The sequence below is a fragment of the Astyanax mexicanus genome, chromosome 19 (assembly GCF_023375975.1).
Source record: "Astyanax mexicanus isolate ESR-SI-001 chromosome 19, AstMex3_surface, whole genome shotgun sequence".
Taxonomy (NCBI): Eukaryota; Metazoa; Chordata; class Actinopteri; order Characiformes; family Acestrorhamphidae; genus Astyanax; species Astyanax mexicanus.
Window position 1 is genome coordinate 26,328,330 of NC_064426.1, and position 12,080 is coordinate 26,340,409.

Genomic DNA, 12,080 nt, shown 5'->3' on the forward strand with positions numbered 1-12,080 from the left:
AAGTTGCGGATTAATAATATGTTTACAGCTTAATTTAATGTAACTCTCACATTACCTAAAGCAGCAGAGGCACCAAAATATACAATGCAATGCGTGTAGTTTTTTCCGATTCTCCTGTCTGGAGGTAATGAACCTTACCGCGAACAGAGATTCTGGACCAGGCCTAGACGAACAAGCACCTGGTGGGAGAATTTTGAAAATAAAGTAGTTATTGCTGAGGAGTCGTGAGAAAACTTCAGAATGTCTAGAGAATCCCTGTTAATTTCAGTGTTTTTGAGTGGTATGGCGTTTCTGTGTAGACGGGGATATTTTTGAAAACTGAGACAAAAACCTCAGTTTTTAAAAAATATCCGGATTCGTGTGGACGGGGCCTCAGTGGATATCAAGATAAAAAATATGTTATTCACAGTTAATTGTGATATTTTTGGTCTGACCATTTCAGGTTCTACCTCATGAAGCAGACTCAAGTAAATAATGCCTAGAGTGGGCAACGTTGGCATCAAAGCTAAATGTGCCCATTTTGAAGTATCTAAAGTATAAAACGTATTTTGGCTCGTTTGTGTTTACTTCATAATTGTATATGCTTTCCTTTATATTGTTGGTGTCTTCAATATTATTCTACATTTTAGAAAATATTAAAAATAAAGAAATTGTAATTAATTAATTTTGTAGTTTATAATCTAAGGTTTTGAATTTGACCCGTTTATGATCTGCTGACCAAAAATTGTGAAGTTGCTGTACAAAAAGCCCCCTGGTGGTGGAGATGGTAGAGAAATATAAGTGGAAAAATATTTTTGTTTTCTTTTATCTGTCCTATATCTATTATTACAGCTCATTACTATAAAGCACAATCATATTAAAAAAATAAAGGCTTAATCGTGGCTTAATTTCATTCTCATTATTGTTGTATTTATAATCTTTGGTGTAATAATCCTTCAGTTTACGCTAAAAATTATACCAGCACCACTGAGCATCCAGGAGCAATTTGTAATTCTATAATTAAAAATATATGGGCCATTCTAATCCATTCCATAAAATGTGTATTTTAACTTATATATTATGGATGTATTATAAAAAAATATTTATAAAGCATAGATAGGATATGGAGTCACACAACATTGCAAAACAAACAAAAAAAAACATTTCAGAAGGATTTTATAATTATATTTAATGGTATATTTTAGTTACAGAGTGTGGACACGTGACTAATGCTTTTTTTAAGTGTTCTAAGTAGTTTTAATTCATGTTATTAATTCCATATCTTATTTTTGCTATGAGGTCAAGACGTTATGCTTAATAATAAAATGTATTTTAAAGTTATTTTGTGTGCACTTTTATAAAGCCCAAAAGACTTGCAGTTGTAATTGCAGCAAAACTAAGCACTACTAAGTATCGATATAGAGGGGCTGAATACGTCGGCACATCACACTTTTCAGATTTCTATTTGATTAAAATTTAGAAAATTATGTATCATTTTTGTTCCACTTCACAATTATGTGCTACTTTGTGTTGGTCCATCACTTAAAATCTCAATAAAATACATTTAAATTTTTGCTTGCGAGGTGACAAACTGTGAAAAGTTCAAGGAACATGAATACTTTTGCAAGCCACTGTAGGTAAGAGATAAATAAGTCAGTGTAAATGTATAAATGTACAGTATTTTACTGTATATGTGTGCCTATGGGAAAAAAAGACAGGAAACAATCATTTCTAGTGCCATTCCACTTTTATAATATATATTATGGGCTTTATAAATGAGGGGAATCAAATGAGGTGTTATTCTGAAGATGTCAACACCTAACCTACTGCTCTTTCCCATTTCATATCCCCCCGCCCTCTTCCCCGAATTCATCTCCTCACCTCAGATCTCCTCTTTCCCCTTTCCAGTGAGTTCTCAACCATCGCACCACACGTACAGCATGATATCACTGTGTCTGCACAGCTCATGATTATAAAATAACTGCAATATTAATTCATATATACCTACCCACAATAGTAACAGTAGTAATTACAAGTCACTTCATTCACAGACAGTGTACGCTCTCAGACGTAAAGTGGTCTGAGCTAGACTGTAAAGTGTCCTTGAATTAGTTCTAAAATGACAGATTCTCGTTTATTTGCTTATTCTTATTCTCAGTGCCGCTTGGAGTTTGACGGACAGCAAAGGTTTCCCAGAGTTCTTCTTGTTGAGTCCATCGCAAAAATAGAACAAAGACGTCAGAAGAGTTCCAGTTTAAACGCTATGGTGATCTTGTTTTTTTTTTTTTCTTCTTCAAAAGTTTCAAGACAGACGACACTCACACGCACTCACTTTCACTGACTGTACCCCTGGATAAAAGTTTGAAAGTGCAAATGTAAAATAAAACAGAAAAAAACAGGAATTTTAACAACCTGACGTATATGCACAGGCCCCCAAACATCATCCAGACCAGCAGGGGGAGCCAAAGGAACACACAAAAGTCCTTTGTTCAGTGGCACTGATGACTCTGTGTGAATGTGTCCGTTCGTGTGTTTGTGTGTGTATACAGTAGTGTTTGTCAGTTTGTGAACCATTTAGAACCTTCTATATTTCTCCATAAATAAGACATCAAACATCTCCTAAAACAAGTCCTAAAAGTAGGTAACAAGAACCTAACATTTACCTTCGGAATTCTTTGATATATTTTAGAATTAATTGTTCCATCAACGTAGGCAAGCCGTCATGGCCCAGGTGCAGCCAAGGTGCAGCCAAACAGGACCAAACCATGATACTACCACCACCATGTTTCAGAGATGGTATACGGTTCATATGCTGGAATGCAATGTTTTCCTTTCTCCAAACATAATGCTTTTCATTTAAACCAAAAAGTTCTATTTTGGTCACATCTGTCCTCAATACATTCTTTCAGTAGCTTTCTGGCTTGGCCATGTGATCTTTAGCAAACTGCTGATGATCAATATTGTTCTTTTTTGGAGAGCAGGGGTTTTCTCTATGCAACCCTGCCATGCACACCTGTGTTGTTCAGTGTTCCCCTAATAGTGGACTTCAGTTTCTTAGAAGTTATCCTGGGGTCCTTTGTTACCTCACCGACAATTACATGCCCTGCTCTTGGAGTTCATTACTCCTGGGGAGTATCTTAAATTTTCGTCCATTTGTACACAATCTGTACACTTTTCCTTAAATTTATTTATCTGTTTGTCCAATTCCTGGTTATGTTCAGTCAGAGAGAGCGAGCTGAGGGAAATGCTCTTCAGAAAATGTGGGAGAGTTCTTATATACGAGTGTCAGTTTTCTTTACTGTAAATGAATAAACTACTGAGCTCTTACTGAGCTCTGAGTTTCCCCTTTTGAAGTCTCCATTGCTCCACCAGCCGCTCGTGTTCAGTAAAACTGAGCCGGATCCTCTTTTAGAGGCTGTACATGTGACCTAAGTACGTAAAGACGCTTAATGTGGCCAGAAGAACTCCTGCAAAAAGTAACCCGACACCCCAGTTATTGAGACACCCAGACACCCAGAATGAATACATTAGGCTTAGCTGGAATTGTCATTTCAGCACACTGGTTCCATTAAACACAATATTTTATCTCTTCTCCACTCAGAAATGCTTCTGCTTTCAGTTTTACATTTAGGACCTGTGTAAAGGTCTAATAAAGACAATTGATAGAAAATTCTAAAGGGTTCACAAACTTTCAAGCATCACTGTACATATATTTATATATACGCCTGTGTGTATGTGCGTGTGTGTGTTTGTGTCTAAAGAGGTACATCTTGATGTCTTTATTAATCACCTATTTTCTTTATTACTTGTCTTGCTCGCTTTATCAGTTCTATCTTCTATGCATAACTGCATTATTTACCATTGACATATTTCTGCCTTCACTATACTGTAGATTTCAGAGGGAGTCCTGGCCTACACAGCTTTATTTTTGGCTGATTATGTACATCACATCATTTTTCTTTAGAAAAGATTATGTTTAAAGAAAGGCCCTAATAAAACCTTTAAAGGTTGAAATGTTTTATATACCTAGCACCTACAATTGTAAATAATTTTTGTACCATGGAAATTTTTTTTTTTTTTTTTGGAAATGTGTTGTTATTGCCTTTAAGGTTGTGTACAATATTTGTGTTAAGCTTTTAAACAGGTTAAACTCAATGCTATTCGTTATAGGTTACTTCACAGGCTCAGTATTCATGGCCAGAGGGTAGCATAGACATTGGCAGCCAACTAAAACCCTGCATTAGTCTATAATGAATAGCAATAAGTTTACTGTATGTTATAGCATAGTTTAAGTTATACGATTGTACTGCTGTTAGGACTTGGATAAAACATGAAAGCAGGATTTAAGACCAAAGACCAAACACAGGAGAAATGGACTTGCATTCCTTTTATGTGTTTCAGTGTGCAAGAACAAACTTGCAGTCATCTGAGAACAGACAGCAAGAATGCATCTACAAAAGGTTTCTAGAATTAAGTACTAGAAACGTGACATCAAACATTTTTGAAAAATACACTAAATAAAAGGACTAAATTAACTTTTATATGATGATTTATTTACAGTAGTGTGGCTTTACATTACCAAAATATCTTAATTTAGCTCAAAATATACCACTGTTTGTCATTTAAAATTGTTTAAGAGAGGATTTAGGGGCAACATTGGTTTTAAAATAAGAGAAGTAGGCCTGACCTGCATGTTATAATTTACTTATGCATCCATTAAATCATTTGAAGGTATGCTGATTTGGGCAGATTAATCCCAATAATTAGTTTTGTATGTGTATTACCCTATTGCAGCCTTCTTTTAAGTATTTTTAGGTCATAGATTAGAGCTGTGCAGGCCAGGAGTATTTTAACCCATAAAACTCACTGTTATTGACAGCTGTAACAGCTGTAACAGTCTCAAAATTGGACCACATTAAATATAAACTGTATTATAGTGATCTGAATAGTGAGTCTCAGCTTCTAATGGTTAAAATCACTCTCTGCCTCTGCTTGGTCAGTCTTTTCTTATTTTGCCAATTCTTATTCCTGCTCTCTCTCTATTTCTCTCTCTTTGTCTGTCTCTTTATTTCTCTCTCTGTCTCTGTGTGTCACTGAGGTGTACTGGGCTCCGTGTCAGGTGGCTCTGTCTCTGGGATGGTGAGAAGGGGGCCGTGGGCTCGTGAGTGAGGGGGCAGCAGGGGCGAGGCGGGGGAGGTGGACGCTCCGTTCTTGGCCAGGCCGCAGGAGTGAGCCGCACACTGGATCTGCCTCAGAGTGTCCATCGCCTCGCCTTTAGCGTGCTTCAACAGGTCTGCCTGACCCTGAGAGAGAGAGAGAGAGAGAGACAGGAAAAAGACAGAAATGAAATATTAGTTGATTTGAAGGTTGTGGGTCAATACTGGGATTTGCTGCAAGTGTTGGACCCTCACACAAGACACCTAACCCTCTGTGCTCCTATAAAACAACTGTCAGGCTATAAGGCGCACTTAAAATCCTTTAATTTTCCTGAAAATCATCAGTGCGCCTTTTAATCCGGTGCACCTCATGTATAAATTTGACCAGTCAGGTTATAAAGGAGCAGTAAAGCCACTGCACTGAAGTGCATCGTTATGTAGGAGTTTCAGTGAAGTTTCTCCAGCACTAAGCAGTATTAGCATTAGCCACTAACCACAGCGCTAGCTATTTTACTGTTTAGAGATAAGCATATCGGACTTTAGTCGGCATGTTTACCTTGTCAAAACAAGCTACGTGGGAAGGACCGCTGGCTGGCAGCATCCTGGGTTACCAGAACACTAGCGGCTAGCGCTGCTGCTAACCTGGGCTGCTAACTGTGTCTCGGCCTGCTGCTAACCATTGCTAGGGCTGTGGCTAGCACTGCTGCTAGCCATGGCTAATGCTGCTGCTTACTATACTGTTAAAAACATCGGAAATCTAAGCTTCCTTTAAATAAATGGAAGTGCTTTACTCACCCAAATAAACAGTTTTTAGGCAAGAAAAAAAATGTAGATTAATAAAAACAGACCAGAAAATAGACGTTCATTGCTAGTGCGCCTTTTAATTCAGTAAATAATTCGCAATTCAATTTTTGTGTGAATCTTCTTTTTGATTATATTCCAGAGCTTTTTAATGTGGTAAAATCAGAGAAACATCATCTTTAAGTCATCCCTTATTTTTTTTTCCAGAGCTGTATATATTCTTTAGTAGAAAGTCTTCAGTTTTTACAATGTGAGGCATCTGCCTAGACAAGTCTCTGGGCTGCAGTGTGTGTCTCCGTCCTGCAGGGGTCACTATGCCACAAAGCTTCCGACTGCAACACTGCGGACATCAGCACAGCTCCAGTGCATCTGCAGCAGCAGCAATGACTTAGAATCCTCCTGCTTGTCCTTCATAAGTCCTCTCGCTCTCTCCGGGACACTCCAGAGATGGAGGGATGCCTGGAGGCAGCCGAGTGAGGACACGGCCAGGAGCAGACATTCCGAGTGTGTGTGTGGGGCACGGGAGTGTGTGGTGTGGTGGTGGGTGTCATAAAAAGGAGGCGTCAGTGGCTTGGTGAGCATGTGTTGTGAGTTATTAACTGAATGAATGGGATTGTGCGAGTGTTTGTATGAATGTGTCCGCATTGTGTGAGTAAATCAGTAAAGTATGTCCTTGAGTGTGGCGCTCTGCCTGGGACTAATTAATGGAGGCGCCTTAAATCCTGACCACACACACACACACACTCACACGGGTGTGCACAGAGTCCCTCAGCTCTCTTAGAAAGGACACTGGGCCACCTCAGCTCTAGAAAGCATCTTAAAAGTGGGCCTAGGACACAACTCACTTTGCTGAAGTACCAGCAAGTGCAAGACGCTCTGAAAAGAGAGAGTGGAAACCCTCAAGAGAGCCACGGCTTAAGCTCTGACTGCAGAGGCCTTGTCTCTGGCCCCAGAAGTGCTGTGGATGAGTGGAAGACAAGGAATACTAGTCCAGGCCCCAGGAAAGCATAAGTAGTTAATAATAGCAGTTCAAAACCAGACCCTGTATATTAACCCTAGAACACTATTGTTAAAATGAGTAACACCATCACTAATGTTGGGTATACACTGTATAACAATTTTTGGAACCCTTTTTTAATTTTACAACATACAGCATCACATAATATAAAAAAGGGTACCATGGATGACCCTATAAAAAAAGCAGAAAAAGTATTTGAAAATCAGGTAATCCTTAATATGTAATGTCCTAACAACAAAAAAAAAATGCTGCCGGGAACTTGATCTTTGGTCCACCCATTCCTGGGACATTTGAGCCCCTGATTTAAACACACAAACACCAGGTTACATCAGGTAAACTACACCCATCAAATATGTTACTCTTTATCACTAATGTCGTATGAAAATCACCCGAACTGCATGCCTCTTGAAAAAACATAGATGGGAGAAGGGAATCAACCATAACATTCATGACATCAATGAGGAGTGCCCTGAAGCTCCCCAAAGTCTCATTCAACTCAGACAGCAGCCACACAATGAAAATCACATGAACAAATTGTGTGAGTGAAAATCACCCGGCGTTAGATTTCTAGGGTTAAAAGGATTCTAGAAGGTCAAAATGTAATGAAGATTGGTATATAAAAGAGAAATACTGTAACCCTTAAACACTGTTGACTGTTGTTTTTCGAAAATACGTAAGTCATAACCAAAACAGATCTGAAAAAACAAGCCATCTCCAAAACCCCAAAACTGTTACATCACAGTTTTGAATAGTTATAATTAGACTCTCAAAATTTACATAAAACCACCCCTAGTCGAAGCAAAAAAAACCCTGTATAATTCAAAAGCGACTTAGAGAGAATAGCATCGCTGTCCAATGAAAAACAAGTATCTTCATTTTTCTCTCTTAAAATTTTGCAATCAATGGACCAATAGAAATTATGCCAACATTACCTGAATACCATTGACATTTTAAATTGACTTCTATTGAAAGTTGAAGGTTTTATCTCTATACTGTAAAGTTGCTGTTTTGAAGATAATATAGTGTTGTTGATACTGGAGAGCAGCACATCACCTACAGAATCTGCTAGTCATTGGAATATGGTTTACTAAGGTAAATCAAGCCCCATAACTCTGCAGAAGTGGAGCTAAAACTAGTTATGTGGCAAAGCAAAAATCAGGGAAGGCAAGCAGCGATCTGGGCAAGGCTTAAAGCTAAAGCTAACGACTCATCAGAAAGAAAGTAACAGCTTATTTTTAATTGTAAGATTTTAGAAACCTGGCAAGCAAGGCTGTTCTTGTGACCTAAACCAGCCAATGAAAGCACAGCTTGTCTTTAATAGTATGTAAAAGTCAACATTTATACTGTATGTGCTGCTCACATTGGCGGAATGTGGGCCGCGTGGGATATAGGGTAGTATGGTAGTAAGTAAACTGGTAATTTTTTATTGTTACTGGGAGCCAGTTGGCTTCCCAATTGGGCCCATCATTACAGCCCACCTTAATTTCACATGGGTCCCATCTAGACCCCAAGGTAAAGTTTACAACCCAGATGGGCCCCATGTGTAACCGCTCCTTTCCCCATTACTAACCCTGTTGGGCTCCATCACATGGGCATGAGGTAAATAGAGGGCACCTATTGTCTCTTGTCTTTGTTACATAAGTCTTAATGAAGAATAGTAGCTAAAGAGACCAACCGAGACATCACAGAAGAAACCTCGTCTGGGCCCTGAAGGGTTGTGAAGAGACAAATCTACAGGGGAACCTTGCTGTTGGACTATATTAGTAAAATCAGGTATTGCTGTAGGGTATGAGCCATTTTTAGAGCAAGTAGTGTGTTCACAGTGAACCAGAATGTAATGTGCAGAACACCGAAGATGACATAAGACGCTTAAAAAAAATGTTTCTGCACTGTGCTGTTTAACCTGTGGAGAACCAACTGTAAAATATGTTTATATCTGTAAAATCTAAGGTTGATTTAAAAAAAAGAAAAGATATGAGAGGTTTAGGTTGTAGTTTGTTGGTTTCCATAATAACGAAGCTACAGCTGCATTGACTAATATTTGTTTTGATAAATAGTGAGAATGAGCAGATCTCTCAATGTCAAAGATGAAAATGAATGGGAACCCCTTCACTCATATTATAGCTTTTGGTGCTTCACATCAGTGACACTGCGTGTCCCTCTTCATAATTGATTCGGCTGAGTTTGTGAGTCAATCATTTCAGTATACTTCTTTCCTAAATGAGTGGGATCGCCTCTACACTACAAAACTATCACTTTTATAAATGTTTTTGACAGCATTTAAAAATAGCTTTTTCATTTTGACTTGATAACATGAAGAATAGGTAATAGCATGTAATTTCTATTTAGTGCAAAATCTGGATTTGAAAAAAAACCATACAAAAAAACTCCAGACACTAGATGAAGTGAAGTACACAGCGTACATGGTCACAGTGCTCTTACTACCAATAGATCTGATCCAGAACACACAGGTAATAAGAGCACAGGCCGGTCTTATTTATTCTTTACTATGTTCAGCTGTGAAAGAAGAGAACATCGATGTGGGGAATGGAGAAGAGTAGAGAAGAAATTAGGATAATAATGGAGAAGAGGACAAAAGAGTAAAGACAGAAAAAATAACAATACACAACAGGTAAGAAGAAGAAAGAAAGGCAGCAATAAAAAGAGATTAAAGTGAAAGGAAGATTGAGAAGAAAGGAGAAAAGGAATGAGAAGTAAAGAGAAGAGAATGGTAGAGGTAAGAAGAGAGAAGAAAAACAAGAAAAAGGAAAGGGAACAGAAAAGAAGAAAGGAGGATAGATATAAGAAGACACATGGAGAACTGAGGAAAAAAAGAAGAGACAAAATGACCAAAGGAGAAAAGGGAAAAAGAAAAAAGGTGAGAAGTTAGAAAAGAAGTGAAGAGACAGATGTGTTTACACTGCTATAACAACTTGAGGAAATGAGAAGTAAAATAAAAAATAAAGAGGTGTGAGAAGAAAATAAAAAAGGAGAACAGAGGAAAATAGATTAAAAGGAAAAGGAAGAGACAAAAAAAGCAAAAGAGAAGAAAAGTAAGAAGTAAGGAGAGAAATGGGGAGACAAGAAAAGAAGTGAAGAGACGAAAGGTGAGGAGTTGAGAAGAGAAGTAAGAAGAGGAGATGAGAAGTGAGGAGAAAATAAAAGACGTGACGCGAAGAAAATTGAGGAGAGGAGAAGAGAAGTAAGGAAATAAGAGGAGAAGAGAGGAGACAAGAAGTGAGGAAACAAGAGGAGAAGTGAGGAGATGAGAAGAGAAATGAGGAGACAAGAAGACAAGTGGGGAGACAAGAAGAGAAGAGAGCAGAAGTAAGGTAAAGAGAAGTGAAAAGTTGAGAAGTAAGGAGAGGAGAAGAGAAGTGAAGAGAGGTGAGGAGAAGAGAAAAAGGACACAAGAAGTAAGGAGAAGAAAAGAGAAGTGAAGAGAAGAGAAGTGACAAGAAGAGAAGTGAAGAGAGGTGAGAAGAGAAAAAAGGAGACAAGAAGAAGAAAAGAAAAGTGATGAGAAAAGAAATGACAAGAAGAGAAGTGAAGAGAGGTAAGGAAAAGAGGACAGGAGAAGAGAGGAGAAGTAAGGAGAGCTGATGAGAAGAAAAGTGAGAGGAGGAAAAGAGAAGTGAGGAGAGAAGAAGAGAATTGAGGAGAAGAAAAGTGAGGAGAGAAGATAAGAAAGGGGAGATGAGAAGAAGAGAAGATTGAGGCTGTGTGGTAGCAGGCTAAGCTGTAGCAGCTGCATTAGCAGTAGTGTGCGCAGTGCAGTGTTGTGCAGTGTGAATTTCTGACCTGTCTTCTGGCTGCTGCAGTGTATATAGAGTGTTAACAGCAGTAGAGCAGGATCCTTGACCTATATAGACAAGTCTTCTGATATAAATAAATCATATATTTTTAAACAGTTGAATTATGCATGTGGGCGTGACTCACAGCCTTTCAGACTGAGAGGAGGAGCAAAGGCAGACAGACACTGACTGAGCTTCCATCCCAATGACCAAGAGGATGTCCACACACACACACAAACACACCCATATCCACACAACACACACGTACATACGGATTATGGCACAAACAATATCATGGCCATGACTGAAACAAACTTGACCTTGTCTGGTGACGTCATTTTCTCTGTAGAGATGAAATGCAATGGTCTGACTGGTCATACTGGTCAGCAAAAGACAAGACTTTAGGAATCAAATTCATCCAAGTGAAAACATGACGCATCAGACAGCGTCATGTCCTACTTCCATTGGTCCAGATCTAGTGCAGATGCATTTTGGGAACTTCTGACAATAGAAAGGGGTTTGCATGGGCATGAGAAGTCCAGTTGGTCTGCAGCAAATGTGTCAAGTGACTAAATACAAATACTTTACCTTATTGAAGTAGAAATTTAGGTTATTTATTCTTTACTGGAGTAATTACTCTTTTAGTTGACTTTTTACTTTTACTTCCTACATTTTTACCCAATTATCTGAACTTTCTACTACTTACATTTTTTAAAAAAATAGCCTCGTTACTCCTATTTCATTTCAGCTTGTTTTCACTCCGGCTTTCTATCATAAAAAACCCTATCCAAATAAATCTCTCCATCCGGATAGAGTGAATTGGATTGTGGTTGGATGTAGGGAAGTATAAACATATACCATTCAGACACCCTATTGGTTTATACATGTTGTATCCATCACAGCTGCACATAAAACATTATATTCATTATGGCTTTTAGGAAAATGTGTTTTGCAAAGGAGGTTAGTGCCTAGGGTTTTGTCCTTAAAGGAGAACCCTGGTGTAAAGTGTAGTAAAACATGATAAAGGGTACTAACATTTGTTGTATAGCCCAGCTCTATTCTTCCGCAGCTTTCAAAAATCCAGCAATTTTATTCCATTTGCCCAAACATGCTTTAGAATGGATGATATGGGGGCATATTTGGGGGGAAAAATGCAATTAAAGGAGAACTCCGGTGTAAAATTGACTTTGGGTGTAGTAAAACATGACAAAGGGTACTAACCTTTGTTGTATAGCCCACCAATGTTTCTTCCGCAGCTTCCCAAGATCCAGTCATTTTATTCCATTTGTCCAAACATGCTTTAGAATGGATGATACGGGGCATATTTTGCCA

General features: G+C 38.4%; 1 protein-coding gene across 1 annotated transcript in view; it reads right to left on the reverse strand.

The window, feature by feature from the left end:
- Window positions 1-1,707: 1,707 nt before the first annotated feature.
- The window catches only part of plcl5 (phospholipase C like 5), a 135,031-nt gene continuing 124,658 nt past the window's right edge, over window positions 1,708-12,080 (reverse strand). The window contains exon 6 of the mRNA XM_022672553.2: window positions 1,708-5,282. Within this exon, the coding sequence (XP_022528274.2) occupies window positions 5,070-5,282 (213 nt within the window). The 3' untranslated portion in view covers window positions 1,708-5,069. The remainder of the gene's footprint in view (window positions 5,283-12,080) is intronic.